Raw genomic sequence first — 21,022 nt, 5'->3', positions numbered from 1 at the left:
GTTATGGAAGAAACTTAAGGTGGCACTAACCGGCTTCCTTTGCTCAATGGAATCAAAGACACAAACAAGCTCACTGAAAGAGCCAGAACAGACAAAAATCAGCCTTGAGCCGTCACAAATCAAATCGAGAAAAGTGTGTGTGTGTGTGTGTGTGTGTGTGTGTGTGTGTGTGTGTGTGTGTGTGTGTGTGTGTGTGTGTGTGTGTGTGTGTGTGTGTGTGTGTGTGTGTGTGTGTGTGTGTGTGTGTGTGTGTGTGTGTTGGAGGGTTGAGCTAAGCAATTAATATTTGGCTTGCACTGAAGGCTGGAAATTAAAGACCAGCCAGAGAGAGTCCAATGGAAACTAGTTCTCACCAGGGACTCTCTCTAGCATGGAGGCTCAAGAAATGTTTTAAACTTTGCTTTATTCACAGAAAAATGAACAAGTTACAACAAGCTCCATAGATGAATTTTAGCTTTAACAAAAGTAGGGGACAACACACCGGAGCATCAAAAATATTAAACAAAAAGTACTTTCTTTTGTTTCAGTAAAAAAACAAACAGCAGTTCAGAAGAACTATTTTACGTCATTTCACATTTTAATACCCAATATTAATTTTTATGTTTCCACTTGAACTGAATGCTATGCTGACTTGAAATGTTGCTCATCAACCGTGTGGAAGACATGACCTTCATTGATGAGAAAAGCCATGGAAGTTCTGGGGAAAAATATATATTTATATGGTCAAACATTATGATTCACAAGTGTGGAGCTATCCTAAAATCCCTTAATCCTAATTTAGGGTTCAATTAAATCACAAATCCCTTAATTTCTCATGTTAAAGGGGTAAAGTCAAAATCTGATGTGGAGCAAATTTTCAAGAGATCAGAGCACCTGATGTCCTTCAAGCTGAGGTAGTCCAGTTTACTGCTCAGGTCATGGAAACTGATACCCTCTGTGTGGACTGAGAACATCTGGATTACACTGAACACCTGACGGAAAGTTAACAATTGTTCCATTCACACAGATTTCACTGGATTTAAACATTTTCCATCCATCCATCCATTTTCAACCACTCATCTGGAGTCGGGTCGTGGGGATAGCAGCTTAAGCAGACGCCCAGACTTCCCTCTCCCCAGCTAATAGGGCCAGCTCTTCTGGGGGAATCCCAAGGCATTCCCCGGCCAGTCGAAAGACACAGTCCCTCCAATGTGTCCTTTAAACATTTTATAAAGAGGTTTAAACAAAATAGCTGGAGATGTTCCAATTACATTCTACTTGCTCCCAGTCAGAGTCTGAGTCATTTGATTTAGAGTATCTGCCGATATACAGTTGTAGCGGAAATCCACATTTTATATCCTCAGATTAACTTTGTTTGCATTCACACAAAGGAGAACCTAACTATTTCCACAAAGTTTTTCCCCTCACATTTAGCATAAGAAAACAAAAAAGGGGAATTTGAAACTGGCCCGCAGTTTCAGCATTCTGATTACCTCCTACCACTCTCTCCCAGGACCGTGAATTGCACCAATTTGACTGGCCTCCCTTCTGCGCCAATCAGGAGGCGCAAGTGATATCAGAAGACTGGGCTGTTTTACATCAACCTCAGACTGACCCTTTTCTCAAGATAGGGGAAGTCGTAAAATTTCTTTTAGGTCCTCCTGGGAGCTTCAAGACCTGAGTCTTTATAAACCTTGCATTCCTGTTTTTCTACAATCAGATAAGGTGTTTAGGTTGTTTACCCTTAAAATAGAAATCAAGGTGCTCTAAATTATAATCTTATCCGCCACAAACCTAAACTGTTTGTTTTTGTGTTTTCTTTTATGTTAAACCTCTCTCATTTGGTGTTTCTCCAGTTAAAATTCATGCTAATGGTAAAACTGTCCAGTTTTAAGACATGCATTTTATTCTTTCTTGTTTAAAGTAATACTTTGATGCTAAAGTAATGCTTTTTGAGGCTTTATATGAACAACTGCTACACTGTGATCATGGACTTTCCATCTTGGAGAAGGTAGAGTTTATTTGGAAGAGCCACAGTGCCCTCCAGTGGTTTTTGAGTGAGATACAGGTGGGCATGCCCAAAAGGTTATATAAGCACCCATCCGAACCTCGTGGCGGCAGTTTAAGAACCACAGATGCCTTAAGCAAACCTCTGCTTGGCTTTTCCATCTTGGCCAAGCAAGAAACCTACGCTCTAAAGAAACCAAGCCATTAGCTCTCAAAAGTTTCGGCAGGACAGAGGCAACTTCGTTTGTTTTGTTTTGACGTCCCACACACAACTGGAAGTTGTCACGTTCAAGAAGTTTGCGCATTAAGAGTTGAAAGCAATTAGGAACAGTTCTGATTCGGCACCGTTTGTGAATCTGGACTCGCGCTCTGAATTCCACGTTTCGGTGCAGCTGAGTTGAGGACCTTAAAGTCAGCCACGGTGGAGGGACGCATCATTCTCCAATCCACAGATGCCTGTTGACCTGAGCTGAGGTGCCAAAAAGTCCTATGGCCCCTGAAGGCCACATTCAAGCTTCTGGACTGGCTGAACCAGCCCACAGGACACCTCTTTGGCAACGGAGAAAAGGTCTGTGAAGCATTTTTATCTGGCTGACTTTTCCTGCTAAGCCCAATTAGTGAGTTCAGACTTAAACTTTTATGGCTTGTTATCTTCGAACCAAATTCCCGTTTATCTCTCAAGATTCATCTTCTTTCTCTGCCGCACACGAATCCTTATCCACCCACACACACACCCTCCTGTATTCCTATACCCATAGGAATGCACACACACACACACACACACACACACACACACACACACACACACACACACACACACACACACACACACACACACACACACACACACACACACACACACACACACACACACACACACACACACACACACACACACACACACACACACACACACACACACACACACACACACACACACACACACACACACACACACACACACGCACACTTGTTCTTACAGCAGTTATTCCTAATATTTACTATAATCCTATGTGTCACCAAATTTCCACTTTTATTACAGACTAGTTATGTCATAGCACTGCCATAAAGCCTTGTGTTTATCCACTTAATTATTCTCATGCATGAAACAATAAGCTGTGTTTGGTTCTCTTTGTCAAGTGTCACAACTGATGTTTGTAATAAATTCACAAAACTTATACCCTGCCTGATCATTGCCTAGCGATCTCGAGAAGAGCCGGCGCATTCTGACAAGAATTCAGCTTTAAGATTACAATGTGGTGTTAACTTTGAGACCGATTACATTGAGAATATGAAAATATTAAATCCAGTGTCCCAGTTCACCCACACAAAACTGGGTGGTGCCCCGAGTTATTTAATATAAAATTTTAAATGACGAAGACAAGCTAAGTCTTCACAACATTTGAAATAGATATGAATCTATATTTATTGCTACACAGTCCTGATCAGATTCAGTATTAATGAAATTAAATAGGAAAACACACCTAAGTTGTCCTGTAAGCTTTTTAAATTATAATTTTTGTATTTCTTTTACTGTATTTGTTATTTTCTAAGTTAAATTGCTAAAAAACAATTCGCTCCGGAAGTATATTGATAAAAAAACTGTTAATGGATATGTTTAGAAGCAGCCTCGTTGCTCATATTTCTAATGGTTTACTTCTCCAATTCGCGGCTTTGAGTGACGCATTCCCGGAATGGGGCAGGCATGTGGCACCACAGCTAGCAGGCTCACTTTTCTCTGCTCAACACCTATAGCTACCACAGACTGAGGAACCCAACTTTTTGCTGTTCGTCTGCAATTTCATTGTTTAACGTATCTTTTAGTGTCAGCTGGCTCTGTGTTTGTAGTCAGTGAACTAGGAGGATTGGTAATGGAAAACGACTTTATGGAGACCGATTTGCTGCAGCAACAGCTGAAGGGAAAGGCCGAGATCGAGGCTTGTTTTTACATGTTTTGGTGTTTGAATTTCCATTGGACATTAATTGTGTGATGTTAGGGTTTTTGTCCAAGAAACTATGAATATTGATACGGTGGAACTTGTTAAAAGTAAACTAAGCCACGAATATCCTGTTGGAAAATCCATCTCAGGAGGAATTTTAGTAATTATTGTTTTATTTGTTTAAATCCGATCTTTTCCATCTGATTTCGGATCTTTCGAAATCACGTCATCAATAGTTTATGGTCGGTCAGATCAATGGCTTCAGCAGGAATATAGACAGAATCAACTTAATAAAAGCCACAAAATCATTAAGATAAGGCATGCAACTATGTACTGATCCAATAATTAATAAACTTTGCTTATGAATGAATGATGGATCATTTGAAGTGGGAACACAGATAAGTTGGGTGAAACGGCCCCTTAAACCACCAACCTGGCTCTGGATTGTGGACAAACCCATTGGCTTGTTGCTTCCATATGGTTGTAAGAATGCAGTAGTGTTCATGTTCATGTCAAAATCCTAAATTAGGAAAAAGAAAGAAAAAGAAAACCATTAACCTGCTGGTCATGTAATGAAACCCATTAGTCCAAACTGTAAGGCTAGGGGTGGGAACTGATTTTTATCAATATTAATGAACTTGTCGATTCTTTCAAATGAGTTCCCGAATAAATCAATAGCTGGCAAAATGTAATTGCACAGTCTTGTGCATTATTACTGTCAGTTTGTTAATGATAATCAATTGTACCTGGTATCATTTGGAAAGACCTTTCCAAATGTTCTCCTCCTTGTGAAGGCAGAGTCGTCTTTTTGTACAGTGTAGTGGTGCTATAGCTTTAGCAAAATTGGAAGACTCAAGACTCTCACCACAGGTCAGATTTTTGATGCTGGAGTCTGCTAGTGTGGAGGTGTGTGTACATAAAAGCAAGTGACGCAAACAAGACCAAACTTGAGAGTTTGCGGGCTATGTTTCCTGCTGAGTAAATGCGTAAACTACGCAACGTAGCTTGTGCAATTTACACAATGTGCATGGTGATGTCATATTCACCCAGGAATTGATAAGGCAATTGTTTGCAAAAATGGTTAACAATTCCTAGGGAATTGAAACAATGGAAACCACTTAACAATAATTGGTTTTCGATTCCCACCTCTATGCAAGCCCAACCCATATATGTCCTACAACCTTGTTCTGGTACTCAGATTTCTACAAGTTATTTAAAAGTTCTGACTTAAAAATGTTGTTGCCAATATGATACCCAAGAAAGATCACCCCTCTAGCTCTGATGTGTGCATGTTGAGGTTAAGGCAGCCATATGGGCAGAAAAAAGTCTCAAAAGATCTGTGTGTGTGTGTGTGTGTGTGTGTGTGTGTGTGTGTGTATGTATGTATGTATGTATGTATGTATGTATGTATGTATGTATGTATGTATGTATGTATGTGTATGTATGTGTGTGTGTGAATTTGTGTGTGCGTAACTAAAATGATGTCATAGAACCAGAAACAGAGAAAAACAGAGGGAAAATGGCTGTTAGTTCAGCGAACCTCAAATCCTTCCTTCAGGAGGAAAGAAACACCATAAATCTGGTCATTTGGTAAGTAGCAGCTCCGCTAGGGGATAGGAGATTCTGTGGTGACGTGCTGATGTAGTCAGGCTAATTAAGAACTTTTACAAGCTGATAAATCTTAAAGTACATGACAGGCGTGGTCAAAACACCCATCATTAGTTTTCATTCAAATTGCAGTACATCATGTGTACGGTCCAGGGCGTAAGGCAAAGCGATTAGAAAATAGCGCTTTTAGCCTCGTTGACTTACATAAATGTTTTCATTCTTCTGGGACTCATGAGCTGACTGGAAAGGGAGGAGAGTTAGGCTCCCTATGGTGATCTTTCCTCTGAAGTAAAAGTTAAACCTGCACACTTTGCAGTCTGGTTTCAATGAGACAATTTCAGACGTTTTATAGGGCTGACAGATTGATACACTGTTCCCATTTCTGTGTTAGCAGGCGCTAACATCTGTGTGAGCTAAGCTATGTTAGCCATTACAGGCTGTTGTGAACATAAGTAGGAATACAGAATAGTGTTTGTGCTCTGTCAAATGAATAGAATGAATGATTTAGTTGCATCGCCACACTGGCATTTTAATTTGTTCAGATTACATCAAGGGCAAAAATGCTGCTTAGCATTGTGGTTTTGCTAGGTTAGCTTACAACCTCTTTAAAATCCACCTAATACAAATGGTTTTAAATAATTTAGAAACTTCAATGCACAACTCTATTGACTTGCCTGTGTAGTTGGTGTGGTTTTGAATGCATCACAAACTATGATGGACAAAAAAATTCACTGAACAAGTCAGACCACAACTCCCAGCATTCACCAGACAAGGAAACGCTTCTCGGGCCAGTTTATGTGTGTGCACCAAGCCCCAACAATACGGGTGAAAAATTGAAGCAAAGGCGGAAATGAAATAAATTGCAGTTCCACCCTCATCCACTAGGGGCTGGTGTCAGAAGCGAGCAAATCCTCATTGACTCCCATGTTAAAAATACTAATTTCACAGCAGAAATAAACATGTTTACAGCCTGGTACCAAAACATGTTTTTGGTTTAAATGATCTAGTTTACACTCATGACAACTCTGAGGGGGGGGTGAAATTTTTTCTCACTCTTCTGTTTAAGTGTATTAAAAGTCTAAAATTCTGTATAAATAATGAGCATCAGACCCACGTGACCACAGAGCTAGCTCCGTGGAAAGGCCTCAGTCTGAACTGTTCGATTATTTTCAGTCTCTCAACTTAGACCATTAGTTGTAGCATTTGTGCGGTTTTTTTTTTTTGGGGGGGGGGTATTATTTGTGCAATTGTTGGACAAAATGACTTGCTGTGGCATTAATTGCACTAATAGAGCATCCAAGGAGTCTCCACTTCATTTTTTTTCTGTAAGTAAAATTATATTTATGTATTTTAGGTCACTGCCGAGCTGAGCTTAGATTTTAACATAATAGGGTAAAACCCAGTGCATTTAACATAATGCTGCACTTTAGAAAATGGGTTGAAATATAACATGTTGGTGGAGCTGGGTTCCCACTATCGGCTTGTGGAGGGAAACCAATGTTTTCCACCCGTTCTCCCCTCCCCGCAGCTCGGCGCATCTCTGTCTGATCGCGGCTTCTGTCTGCTGCGCGGGCTGACGGCTTTCAGCAGCTTTCGGGAGACCTCTGTGTTCCACCCGGTTTTACCCAGCGGTCAGCCCGGCGTATCTCTGACTCAGAAGCTCTGGTGTTGTGCACAGTTAACTCCAGTTGTAGCTAGGTTGCTACCTCCGTTAGCTTAGCTCCCACCTCCGCATTAGCTTTGGGTTAGCTTCAGGTTAGCTTGTAGCTAGTGTAAGCGGGTGATGTGTTGTGCGCATGTGCGGCGAACTTTGAACTCCTGGACTGAAGGGTGGAGTCACCAGTCTCTCTCTCCCGTGGGTCATTCGCGCGCAGGGAGTTGAGCTAACCGGTTCGGTAATAAATAAACGGAGACGTGTTCCCGTACTCCAAAGACATTTCGCCTCTTCTTTCTCTTCTTTTGGTCCTGAGACTACGAGCCGAGCCATTACAGCTCGCACGTTTACATTGGTGGCAGCGGTGTTTGGCGACGTTCACCCCCGGGACGTGGCTCGTGAGAAGGCTACGCAGGACCGCAGGACAATGTTCGGAGGCTCTTGTACCGGTTTGGACGAGGACAAGCTTGGTGCAGGTTGGACTGAGGATGTGTGTAACATCAGAGTGGAGCTGCCCGCGCCATTTTGTGGCGACGGGCGTAAACTATTCGCTACGTGGATTAAACAGTTTGAGGCTGCGGTTCGCGCCCAAACCCGAGGGGCGGGAAGACGGAGTTACACCGCCAATTTGGCTGCTCTTTTGCCCACTAGACTGGACAGGGACAACGTGGTTGGGGTTACCTATGTGATCAGTAGCCCATTTGGAGATGAGGCTCCCATCCAAACTGTACACTATGACCGACTACGGCGCTACTGCCTTCCTGTGACCTTTCCACTGACTGGCCCGTCCCGGGCTCCATCTGTGTGTTTACCATCTCTCGGGCCTCCAGGCCTTGCTCTGTCACCAGATGGTTATGATTCAGGGACCTCGATTCCCCCACCTGAGTTTGGTGTTAGTTCCGGCCTTAGTTTGGAGGGGTCCTCTTTTCCTATGGGTACTCCAGTACAGGTTTCTCGTGCTGGGCGGTGTGCCAAACCACCAGCACGTTTTGCTGATTTTGTGATGGGGTAATGGTTTGGAGTTTGTATTTTCTTTTGTTTTGTACGGGTAGCACCATGTTGTATTTGATACTTTTATTTTTTTTCTACACTGTTTGTTCACGATGTTGTTCAGAAATGGGGTCATTTCTTTTGTGAAGGGGGGACGACTGTAAGCGGGTGATGTGTTGTGCGCATGTGCGGCGAACTTTGAACTCCTGGACTGAAGGGTGGAGTCACCAGTCTCTCTCTCCCGTGGGTCATTCGCGCGCAGGGAGTTGAGCTAACCGGTTCGGTAATAAATAAACGGAGACGTGTTCCCGTACTCCAAAGACATTTCGCCTCTTCTTTCTCTTCTTTTGGTCCTGAGACTACGAGCCGAGCCATTACAGCTCGCACGTTTACACTAGTTCGACCGGGTGTCGTCAGTTGATCCCAGCCTTACAGCCCCACCCTCAGCTTCACCTCTCTTCCCTTTTGTGGAATTGCCTGGGCTTGACGGAACCTGTGACATGGTCAAAATGGCGGTGGTGGCCACCTTCCATTTTTCTTCAAAAACGTGTTATTGGAGCCTATGGAAACCCATTGTCCAATATTTATATGTCAATGGTGTGCACAATAACATTGGGGCAGTTTACATATTATTGTGAACACACAAACTGGCCCTTGTCTGGGGACAGTGTGTCAATCTTTCAGACCTATAAAATATCTTAAATGGTCTAAAATAATAGCGGTCTCATAAACTGACTGCAAAGCATGCTAGATTTACTTTTACTTACTTCAGAGGGAAAGCCACCAGGATGTTGCACCATCTTGTGCCTTCTCCTGGATTGAAGCCTGCTTTTTCCAGTCAGAATCACTCTGCCATTTATTAATAATTTCTTTTAAACCTTTGACTACGTTTGCATGGCTCATAAATGCATATATATCTAAAACAATTTTAGATGATTGAAAATTAAATGTAGATCTATATTTTGAAACTGCAGGATCCCGAGATAGTATATTTTTCCACAGAAAAACATATTTGTCCCGTCAACACAAATTTAGACTAATTACAAAGGAAACTCAAATTTCTCAGCTTCCACCCAGCATTCAAACGCACCACGTACGCACAAATCAGTCAGGTGAGAAAACAGTCTCAAAAGGATTTTGTACTTGTAAATTGATTTGTGTGTAATGTAGTTTTGTTAATGTGTACCAGGTGATTTGTGTGTGTGTGTGTGTGTGTGTGTGTGTGTGTGTGTGTGTGTGTGTGTGTGTGTGTGTGTGTGTGTGTGTGTGTGTTCAATAATTTGTATGTGTAGGAGCTGAAGTTACACACAAAAATGTAAGCAAGTTACAAATCAAGAGTTACACACACACACACACACACACACAAATCTTTAGTTAGGCACGCACAAATCTAGATACACAAATCTAGATACACACTCACACAGATCTTTTGAGACTTTTTTCTTCCCATAGCCATAAATTGAACCATCAGTCCTGTAGTCTGAAACGATTACACCAGTTACCTTTCCAAAGAGCTGCATGTGAACTTGTACCACTTCTAACATGTGAGATGTGATTTCGTTCAGGTCTTTGATGCAGCGAACACTCATCGCCAGTAATGACCTTTGACCCTATGAAGGGCGAAAATGCTAGCATCACACATCTTCATAACATTTCATTGGACTCCATTATGTCTTTATTTTATTTAGTTTTTCTTACGTCGGAGTTACGTAGACTTCCTATCACCTTCACGTAGGTTCCTGGAGGAGCAGAGCTCATCAAAGAGCGGTCCTGGAAAAACACATAAGTGATCATTTTGCAACAACCTAGATGTGTTTGCTATATTTGAGTAATAACACCACTGGCCTCCATGTTGATCCACAGCTTCACATTTAGAGGAGGGCCCGTCACGTCATCTACAAAGAGTTGAACGTTGCTTAAATCTGGAACAATTCCTCGGACGATCCCCACGACTGAAACCTGAAACAAGACGAGCTCTGGGCAAACACTTATTGGTGAAATAGACCAATAAAAATGTCCTTTTAACAGAATTGTTTAATATAGTAAAGACATGGCAAAAATGTCATGAAACCAACACTTACCCATGGAAGTCAGCATTTAAAATGTTTAAAGGTGAGAAAACGTTTTACAGCTTTACTGCCGGACAGCGAGCTCGCTTGCGTTCTCAGTTTAAGATTTTAAAACCTTTCATTTTGCTAATGACTAAGACCTAGTTCTAATGTCTAAATTGAAAGAAACGATGCAGCCACTGCAAGAAATATCTATTTCAAGTTAACAGAATTAATTGTAAAGTGCCCATTTGAAGACGTCCTTGGGTCTCTAGAAAGCAGAGCCTTGCTGTTAGAGATGTTTGACCCTAAAATGACAAAGCATCAGATAGAATAGATACATTTTTAACTTTTCATCTTTTACTCTGGAGTTTAACTCTAGAAATGTGCTAAATGGTAATCCCAGCTAAATGGATTAACATTTTTGTATGAGGATAAATATAAACCTTGATTTCATTTGTGAAACTTCAACTAATTGTTTTCTTTTGGATCACACTAGAACTGGTACCAATAAAACTAAAATACATACAAACCAGGACTAGATAACTCAAAAAAATAAATATACCCCAAATTAAGCTTTGTGTCAAGTCACATTTTCACTGTCACAGGGTTTGGATCTCACCATCAGTCACTTGTGTTTGCAAATCAAAAATACAAAAGACTAAAAAGAGTGAAACAAAGACTATGGAACAGACATGGCATCACAATGTTTGCCTTTGATTATTGGGTCTCTGGCCTCTCTCCCTCCCCAAATTCCAATGGGTCCATTTATAGCCCAACATCGTTCACTCTACTGTGGTTGTATCAGTCTTGTCTGATGCTGCTGACACCCCACGTCATCTTACAGCTCCCACACATATGGAGCTGACCTGCAGTATTCAGTGCAATGCCACAGACCATCTATTGTCAAGCTTCTCCAGACACGACAGCCATCAAAGTGTATGTCTTTCCTTTGGCAACCTCAGTGGAGGGAAATTCACTCAAAAACGTCTGTATAATTTGCGAGATCGTCATCAATCCATGCGATTTCTCCAATGCCGTAGCTGTGAAGTACGATGCCTGCACAAAGCACTTTCCTAATGTGCCATCTACCATTTTGAATTATGAGGGACACATTCCAGATTGGCCCAAGGCAGAGAAACTGAGGGAGAATGAGTCCTGCGTCCACATCACTGTCAAGCTGAGCCATACCAGAAGCCAGCAGGACAAAAATGGTAGAAGAAAAAAAGTTGCTTGTCTCGCAAAGTCCAATATCCTTCAGATGTGATGCCTTTGCGGATCTCCACACAGCTCTTTTGCAATGAGCTCACCCAAGTTTCGAGACATGAATTATTTGGAAAGACCATGTGAAGGGACACATCCTTCTGATGCAGCATTGGGCTACAGGCAGGCCACTCCGGACTTTTATCTTTACATAATTAGAAACAGCTTGACCATTGCTCTTTGGAATACAAACACGAATGTGTTTAATCTCCCAAATCAGATCATTTATGATGCGAGTTTAAAGTGCCTGACTTCAAATTTCTGTATTCACTTCTCTTGAGATGGAGAAAAATTGTCTTTGCACTCAACTTTTTACAAGAAGAAATCAACCCATTCCTTAAAAAGTACTTCAAGCTGAAAAGCATGGCAGTATTTTCCCATGGGAGAAATGCAACTCGAGTTAAAAATCCATGCTTGTACTACTTCCCCGATCACAGATATCTAAAGCTGACCATATGGGTCCAACTTCACAAACGTGTACAGGGCCTTTGCAGACACCTTTGTGTTGTAGCAGCTGACTCAGCTCTGTCCAAACAGTGGCACCTGGGGTGGAAAGTGTCACCCTGTACCTGGGGTGGAAAGTGTCACCCTGTAGTATGGTCACTTTTGAAGTGAGGAGAACTGCAATAAAATGGCATATTGGTGGATTTCAGGACACCTAGTAAATGAATAAAAAAAACAAATAGTATTCATCAAAAGATTTATTCTGGCCTGCATAATCTACAGGAAGCCCCAAAATACATGTCTCAATCTACACAATTAGTGTAACGCTGCATTTACAAAAGGAAGTTACTTCAATTTAGTAAAAAAAATTGTGTTCACAAAAATTCTTAATTCAGCCAGTTAGCTTTAAGTATGTTATCATACCATTCTAAAAATAACAGGGGGCACAATCTTACCCGGTCCAGAATTCTGATTTACCCGAGAGCTGGTGTAGATTCTTGGCCATCCAGGAAGTGACGATCTTGAGTTTTAAATGAAATCAACTGGACTTCTGTTTATGTTTAAGACAGTTCCCCTCTCATTCAAGAAGCTTCATTCATTCTAAAACTTGGGTTGGAGCAGATTCCACATAACACTCAACGAATGCAATCACTTCCGGCCCCCAGGCCACAAAGGGGCCCTAGAGGACTTAAAAGCTTTGAAGTCAAAGCTGCAAAAATAGTGAGAGTGAAAAGCTGTCGTTTGATAGCACTGTAGACTACAGATATCATATATGTAGACACTTGGTGGACTGGTGCTGCCTACTGGAGCTGGTGCAACAGTGAGCTTCCATCTTAGATACGCCCCCACTCACCCCCAGTGCATTTATTTCTGCTGAGGAAGGTGCTTACCCAACTAAAACACATGTTATGCTTCATCACAAAGGCAGACATAAAAATATAAAACATTTATATAAAATCCCAACAGGTAGGCTAAAAAAAGTCAATAGTAATCCCATGTGATCAGTTTTCAATTGTGTGCCAGTTGTTGCAACCGTTGGCTGCACTATAAATAGGCACAGTTGCACACTCTGCTTTGACTCCAGCTGGGTTTAAGGAGTGGGGGAACCCAACCAATATGGTGGCAATGCTGTTACGCTCTCCAGCACCTAATGGGGCATCAGGCCTATGCTGTAGACCGCCTCACACACTCCGAGTCCCTCTTCCTCCTGACTGCTAAACCAGAGACCACAGGTGACTGAAGGTGGAGAGATCCAGATCCTTGTCAATAGAGCTCCGGACCCCACGTGACTCTTAGTTAGTAGACGCCATTTTGGCAGGAAAAAAAAGGTAAACAAACCATGAACGTGAACGGGATCCGCTTGGATTTTACTTCGTCGGAGTTTACTTCACACTTTAAAAACGAAGAAATCGTTTTATATAGTCAGAAATTAAATAGACTAAACATCTCCGACCCTTACCGTGTCCCTGGGATACTTTTTAAAAACGCCAGAAGCTGTCGGAGCGGACTTCTTACCGGTGTTGTGCCATAAATCGACTCGCTGCCAAAAAATTATTAGCCACTCAAGAAAGGAAGGGGGAAAAAATCAAAGGGGAAAAAATCAAATCACTGGAGAGTTGTTTATTTCCATTTATACAACGTTTACATTCAATACAGGGTGCCATTTTACATTGTTTATTTATTTTTTAGTATCAAGGCTGTAACATAAAGAAAGCCAGTTCTTACCACAAACCATCTTTCAATCCCAAATATTGCAAAAAGGATTAATATATCCTCATTGTGAACGTTTAAGACAAATAGCAACACTTAAAACAACTTCCGAACTTGAAAAAACTAAGCTAATCATTTTTTGGCAGCGAGTCGATTTATGGCACAACACCGCCGGGGAACCCCTTGGGATTCCCCCGGCCGGAGGAGCTGAGGAGAGGTCTGGGACTCTCGACGCTACTGCCCGCTCCGACGCCAGAAGCTGTCGGAGCGGACTTCTTACTGGACCTGGCCGGGGAACCCCTTGGGATTTACCCGGAGGAGCTGGCTCCGGCGGCTGGGGAGAAGGAAGTCTGGGCCTCTCGACGCTACAGCCCCCGCAACCCGACTCCGGAAAAGCGGATGAAAATGGATGGATGGACAAATAACAGATTTACATGTAAGTAGTTTAAATAGAGTGCTGTGCTGTTTGAATGTATAAACTGAACACCAAGAGAAATCACTAGTCTGATTTTTTTCCATGAATAAAATAAATATGTCAGGCAGGAGCGTCTCAGGATTTGTCTGAGAGCTGTCTCGGTGAGACAGATAATAGCAATCCAAAGTGCTTTTTATGTGTGATCTGACAATTGATCAAACATTGCTTAAAAATTAAATACAGCTTAGCCGGTTAACGGCAGCACGCAGAACTCACGAGGCAACGTTTTACATGATGTTTACTTGCTGCTATGAGTAATAAGACAGAAAAAGCCACGCCAAAATAAGTTTAGGAAGCCCACTAAGAATCGTAATAAAAGCATTTAAAATAAACACCACACACAGTTGAGGAAACGTTGGTTTAAGTACCTGATATGAAGTGGTCGCTGCATAAGCGAAAACCTTTACTCTCGGGATCCCACAGCTTCATTTCAGCCCGGTCACTAGTGCGTTTTATTACAATGATCCAACGTGTGCAGCGCTCCGGATCTTAGGGAATCCTGTAGATGGCTCATTCCTTGTGTCGTCCGCGTCTGTTCTGCATCCTGGGGCACAACAGGAATCTACCATATTTCCCGTTTGATTAAGTTTTCTGACAATAACAGTCCAGCTGCCGGCTTCTGCCTGCCGAATGGCGCCGTTTCGATTTGAACTGTTGCATGCCGGGAAACGTGACGTCAACTCCCGGAGCTCTATACTGGATAATGTGCAGACCGCACATGTCTGGGCTCACTACATTTTGTCAACACGGTCAGTGTTGGGAGTAACGCGGTGCAAAAGTAATTAATTACTGTAATGCATTGCTTTTTACTGTAATGTGGTAATGTAAGGCATTACAGGGAAAGAGGATGGTAATATTTACTTGGTACAAGTGTCAGTAACGCGGTAATTACAAAGCATTTTTAAACCCAGAATCAAGATGTGGGTTTCCTAAAAATTCAAATTGTGGAAAGCCTGAAAAAAGATCCAGTATCCACATATATTACATCACTTATGGACTCGGCTTTGCAGGCATTCTGTGAGCAGAGAGGGCGCAGCGGTAACGGCTCAAATACTCCAGCAGCGTCCGGCGCGCGGCCGCTGTTATATTCACAAAACCGCTCCACCAAAACAAAGTCATTTGTTTGCGATCGTTTATATCAGCCCATATTCTCTGGTACTTCATGTACTTTTCAGCTGAGTTCATAATCTGTGCCCCAGTGATTTCAACTCATTGCTGCTGGAGTGCAGCTCATATTAAGCTTTTTTTTTTTTGTGTGCCTTCGGTAGATTCCTTTGGCTGATTGGGCAGAAAGTAGATAATCTAGGAAACAGTTTTTCCGGAAGACGGAGAAAACATGCAGCATGCAGGAAGGTAAGAGAGAGAAAGGGCAGGAAATTATTCACATAAAATCAAGAGAACAATACAAAGTGCTTGAAAAGAAAAAAGTAGGTAGAATTATCCCCAACACACATTTATGAGACAGAATCAGATCACCCTCAAAAGTCAGTCCCACATCCAGGGCCGTATCAAGGCATTTGGGGACAAAGGCAAATATGGGCTTGGAGCCCCCACCACCTCACCCCTGCTCAGTTAATATAAGATGGCAGCGTGCTGAGAGTACAGATTGTTGTTGCTTTTATTTAATAAACAATCATTTTAAAGCACTGTTATTATATCTGACTGTTTTTAACAGCAATCCTAGCTCAGACACCACATCACCTTCCACATTTGTGTCATGAGTTCACTGAGCGTCACATTACCAGATTCATATTGAAGTTGTTTTGGTGAAAGTAACTTACCCCCAAATTCCACTACCTCCGCTCCGGCACGAACTCCGCAGCAAAATCGGTCCCGTTGTAGTCAATCAGAGCCATTCCACTACTGCGGCCGTGCGGCGCAGTGCGCCGCTCTGTTCCGGCGTCCTGCAAAAATAGTATCGATCCTATTTTTGCCGGACGCCGGAGCACCTCCGCAGTCAATGGACAGGAATCACAACCGCCCAACAGGAAAGGGAGCAAGCACAACTTCCGTTATTTCACAATAAATCGATAAACAAAAAGCGTTTTGTTTCATATGCACAGGTTTAACAACTTTTAACAACTATCAATGGCGGCTGAACTTTAAATGCACAAAAGTATGTTGTGTGACGGGGTGAGTACTCCCTCTTCTCCACAACATCTTTGTAAGACTGTCATTCCAGGAGAGGGCACTCACCAGCTGTGGGGCATTACCGATCAGCGGCAGCTGCAGATCCTCTAATCAACCGCAGCAGAGCTCTATTTAAGAGGAGAGGGAACCACTTCACATCGCTGGATGATTAACTACTCACGGTAGAATCTTGCCACTCAGTACTAGGTTTTACTTGGTCTCTGCTCAGACATTTGTGCTGTCACAGTTTTTGGATTTATCTGGTTTTTTGTGCTTGGATTTTTTGGTGTTTGGACTCAAGTCTGTTTCATCTTCAGGATACTTGGAATCGCTGAACCACAGATGGATGTACCTACCTGGAAGTCACCATAACCCGCCTGGATTACACACTCAAGGTTCACCTCTCCTCCAGCTTCACTTGCCCTCTGCCGCCATCATCTGGCTCCCTCTCCTGGACGAACCCCGTCACACCGTTTGCCCTCCCTGCTGGCTTTTGGACTCTTGCCGACTACTTCACACTTGGATATCTCCAGGACACTTTTAGTTAGGGTTAATAAATCATTGTTTGAACTTTCTGCCTTTGTCCTGTGATGGTTCTTCATGTCGTGGGTTAAACACCTTCCCAGGAACATGACAGAGTAAGCCATAAATACAGTTTCCACTATCAAAGTAGTCACACTTTGTTGATCCAAACACTGCTGATCTCTCAACACAAATGATGGGCAGATTAAACAGTTCATTTCGATGCTTCTCCCACACAACGGGTGTTTGGATCTAACTTCCGCGTTTATAACTCAGACTGTATCGCAAGATCTCGAAAATCCTGCGCATGCTTGTTTGCCCACCTCAGGTCTCCGCACCGGAGCGGAGCCGTTGTAGAGCGGGTACCAGTAAAAATTGAGTTCGGAAGCAAGCGGCTGCGGAGGGCGGGGGCGGACCGGAGGTAGTGGAATTTGGGGGTTAGAGTAATGCAAAAGTAGTGTAATGCCTTACATTTTAAAATCAGTAATATTGTCATGTAATGAATTACTTTAAAATGAGGGTAACAAGTAATAAATAATGCATTACAGTTTTGAAGTAACTTGCCCAACACTGAAAACCGTTGATGGATGGTGATGCTGTTGCTCAGAAATAAAACTTGTAATACCTTCAAAACTATAGCAGCACTAACTAAGCACTGAGAAAGTAGACCAAAACGGACACAAAACATACCACACGCCAATTAGCCGACGTTATAGCGATCGTTTTATCAAACCTGAAGAAGTCCTATAGGACACCATAGTAATGAGCCGATCAATAACAAGGGGGCGTTCAAATATATTTCATGCATGAACTGACTCACTTGTGGAAGCCACCACATCTTTAATTTAAAGTTACAGAAAAGTTCTCTAAATTTCTGCCTGCTCAGCATCAACATGTTTGCAGTAAGAGGCACAGCAATATGCGGTACTAATGGCTGGGAGAAACCGGTGGGGGAATCTGTCTGCAGAGCTGGATCCATGCTGACGAAACAGAGGCTGATTGAGAATGTCACAAAGTTGCTCCACAGCAGTTAAAAGTTGGCCATGAGCTGTGCAGAATGTCAGATTTGATTCCTCCAGAGCTCAGATGGTTTATGCAACACTCCCATTGCTGCTAGGGTTTAGACTTCAGTTATATTTGGGTTTTAAAAACAGAAATGTAAAGTTGTGCATGTCATGTGCTTTAGCTGTCGAACTGAGGTGATTAAAACTCTTGGTGATAAATACACTCTGAAAACAAACCTGGTGGAGTTCCCGGTCTCTGATAGCAAAGCAATCACTGGTGACTTGAGAAGCAGACAGCAGCTGAGACACAGTGCACGGCAAAATCTCAAGGTGGGATTTCTGTGTCAAAATTGGCAAAGAATGAAATTATTTCTTTAAAGTAACACCTTTAACTTCATCTGGGAAACGTTCAGACGAGATGGGCTCACCTTTGATTCATCTGATCCACGGCTCTTGGGCCTGACACGAGGCTGGCCTGTCAGTGGAAGAACTTTTTTTTTTGTACCAGATTTTAAAAAGATGCTCCAGAGATGTTCATACCTTGACTGTACATGGCCACACAGAGCCCACTTCAGCTGTTTTTCGATGAACATGCAGCATCAAACATCAGCCAGGACACCAGAGAAATCCAGCAGAACCTCAGAGATAACCAGCAGATTATCCAACAGGTTGGCCGAATCAAAGTCAATTAGCTGTCTTCTTCTTCTCCTTATGTTATGGCAGCTGGCAAGCAACATTTAAAGCATTACTGCCACCAACTGGAATGAAGGGTGTCATTTGACACCCTCTCCTCCCAGCACTTTGGATTCTCCATATGGACCAAAAAGATTACTCATAAACTTTTTTCTTTTTTTTAAAGTTATTAACAGAATAATTTTCCATGCAGTGGCAGATCGTGAATATTGTTAAGGTGGCCATAGTGTGGTGTGAGGATCCACCAGGGGGGCGAAGCTTTTAGGTTTATGCATTCAAAGTTCAAAAGTTTTTTTAACATAAAATATTATTTGTAGTGTCTTCCTTTAAAGCAAATATGCTAAATTAGCTAGCTTAAAACTTTTTTTTCATGCCATGACGACATTCTAACATAGTACAACTATATTGTGGAGATAAAAAAATTATATAACAAGGAAACAAAAAAAGGAATGAAGTGGTTCTCTTGCATTTGTCTCAAAACCTCCACCAATAATATGGCTTAGTCTGAAACTAACTATAGGGCCATCTGGTTGTCGACCTCACCAAATCACCGCACTCCCCTGTGTCCTCCATTCATTACGCACTTACGCATTTTGCACCAGAACACCACTGGTGTGAGAAGTTCTCCGCTCAATAACACCAGAGATGGGCAAACAGCCGGCCGCTAATATTTCAACTTTAGGAAAAACTAAGAGTCCCAAAAAGAAAAGCATATAGACAGAAAACCAAAAGTTATAGTTTTGTAACTTGCAAATGCATTTTGTTCTCACAGGCTCAAGTAAAAGGAACAGATATAGAGCTGGTGCCCTTTCTCGTATAGAGGTGTTGCTTCTGGTCATAACTATGGAAGAGATGTGAACAACTTCAGTTGAAATACATTTGTCAGCCTCTAGATGGTGCCGCCGGATAAAAACACTCCTGACTGTAGCTGTAAAACTCTAATGGCCCTTCATAAGGCTGCATGGTGACAAAGATGGTTGGTTGGTGGCAGAGTGGTACTGTGCTGAGGTTTTTCTAAGTAATTTAGAACAATGCTGTTTTTCTTAATTTCACATCAATTAGCTTTTTATTTCAGAGGTGGACAACCCCCATCACACAGCCTGAATGATGAAAAACCTCTCAGTGGTTAACTTTAATGAACTGGTCCTGGATCAGCTCTAAGTTCACAAGTGTTGATTTCCTGGGTAGCTTCAGTGTTCCTAGATCTTTGACATTTCTATAGTTACTAATGAAGATTTACAAATATTTCACGAGTGTCAAAAACTTTTCAACTTAATTGATACAGAGTCAATAGTTGCAGGGCTGGTCCTTTTTTCAAGACCTCTGCAGTTCACCCTGGCAAATCCCGATTCTTCATCATCATCTGTGCTTTGAGTTTACCAGAATTAGTTGGCGTTTGGCTTTTTTGACCACCAAACTTGATCGACCACAATTCTTAATTTCAAATTAGTCCTGGCGAAACACAGGACTGACTGAGAAGCTCTGGACAATCAGAAAGGAGAACCATCCCCTAGTCCCCAGCAGTCCAATCCATGGACCTTTAGCAAAATATCAATCTGTCACTGATGGTATTCTTGGAGGGAAATGGCTTCTTTGTGGTCCTTCTTGACATCAGATCTTTATGAGCTTCAGTTCCATTGAGGGGTCTGGTGTCTGTTGATTTCAGGAAGGCATTTCAATCGCTAGTTGGACTCTTGCTTGCTACGTCCATGTACGAATAACGATAGCAAAAAAATAAATAAAAAAAGCATGCTGGTGTTTATGTTGCAAGAAAGACATTTTTATTTTCCCCAATCAGTGTGTAATGCCCACCACTCCACTCCACCCTAGCCATACCACACCATTGTAATATGGACCTACAACTGGGGATGTCCCGTTCCAATATCGATATCGGAAGTAATTTGATATCGGCCGAAAAACACTATCGGATTATGAAAATGGTAAATGGCTTGTGTTTGTATAGTGCCTTCTTAGGGTTCTACAACCCCCCCAAGGTGCTTCACGACACAATTAGCCATTCACCCATTCACATGCTGGTGGGGATGAGCTACGATGTAGCCACAACTGCCCTGGGGCACACGGACAGAGGCGATGCTGCAGAGTATTGGCGCCACTGGTCCCTCAGACCACCACCAGAAGGTAAGGGGGATTGTCTTGCCCAAGGACACAACAGCAGAATTCTCTGGTAGGAGCCAGGATCGAACCTGCAACCTATCTGACTGCATCGAAAATCTCCGATACAAGCAGTCCATTAAGGTTCACATTTTTGCAACCAATGGTTAGTTAATGTTACTGGCTCTTGCTCTCCAATTGAATAATATCACTTGGTCAAGCCTTTCATACATTCCACACTACGAAATAGATAAGTGTGTATGATTTGTGCCGATATCGTATCAGACCGTCATCGGTATCGGTACATACTGAAGGCTGTATTATCGGTTATTGTACTGGAAGTGAAACAGTTGTATCGGGACATCCCTACCTACAACTGAAGGGGGGCCATGAATGGCACGGTGCTAGTTGTTAACCTAAACCAAACCCTCTGACCCGTGTTG

At 42.4% G+C, this 21,022-nt stretch overlaps 2 protein-coding genes across 7 annotated transcripts in view; one reads left to right on the top strand and one right to left on the bottom strand.

Moving 5' to 3' along the window:
* The window catches only part of LOC129165156 (E3 SUMO-protein ligase ZBED1), a 267,126-nt gene that overhangs the window by 116,543 nt on the left and 129,561 nt on the right, over positions 1-21,022 (top strand). The window lies entirely within an intron of this gene.
* LOC129164545 (replication protein A 32 kDa subunit) lies at positions 389-21,001 on the bottom strand. 4 transcript variants are annotated; one of them, XM_054744965.2, is made up of 8 exons: positions 18,203-21,001; positions 18,012-18,113; positions 10,024-10,137; positions 9,877-9,948; positions 9,681-9,788; positions 4,360-4,446; positions 874-971; positions 389-697 (listed from the first exon to the last, which is right to left on the bottom strand). In XM_054744965.2, exons 1-8 carry the CDS (start codon positions 18,365-18,367, stop codon positions 622-624), a joined length of 822 nt encoding a protein of 273 aa, XP_054600940.1. In that variant the 5' UTR covers positions 18,368-21,001; the 3' UTR covers positions 389-621. The 4 variants fall into 4 exon arrangements, with proteins under 4 accessions (XP_054600940.1, XP_054600942.1, XP_054600939.1 ...); XM_054744966.2 differs by lacking the exons at positions 389-697; positions 874-971 and adding an exon at positions 980-1,195 and having other exon boundaries at positions 18,203-18,249; positions 18,315-21,001; XM_054744967.2 differs by lacking the exon at positions 874-971.

This window comes from Nothobranchius furzeri, chromosome 19, assembly GCF_043380555.1.
Source record: "Nothobranchius furzeri strain GRZ-AD chromosome 19, NfurGRZ-RIMD1, whole genome shotgun sequence".
Lineage (NCBI taxonomy): Eukaryota > Metazoa > Chordata > Actinopteri > Cyprinodontiformes > Nothobranchiidae > Nothobranchius > Nothobranchius furzeri.
This window is presented reverse-complemented; position numbering and strand designations above follow the sequence as displayed.

Coding starts and splice junctions, on each gene's coding strand:
- LOC129164545 (XM_054744964.2), bottom strand. CDS start 18,367: ATGTTCATCGAAAAACAGCTGAAGTGGGCTCTGTGTGGCCATGTACAG. Junction 18,114..18,202: donor GTGGATCAGATGAATCAAAG/GTGAGCCCATCT, acceptor ATTTTGACACAG/AAATCCCACCTTGAGATTTT. Junction 9,789..9,876: donor GAAGTCTACGTAACTCCGAC/GTAAGAAAAACT, acceptor CGCCCTTCATAG/GGTCAAAGGTCATTACTGGC.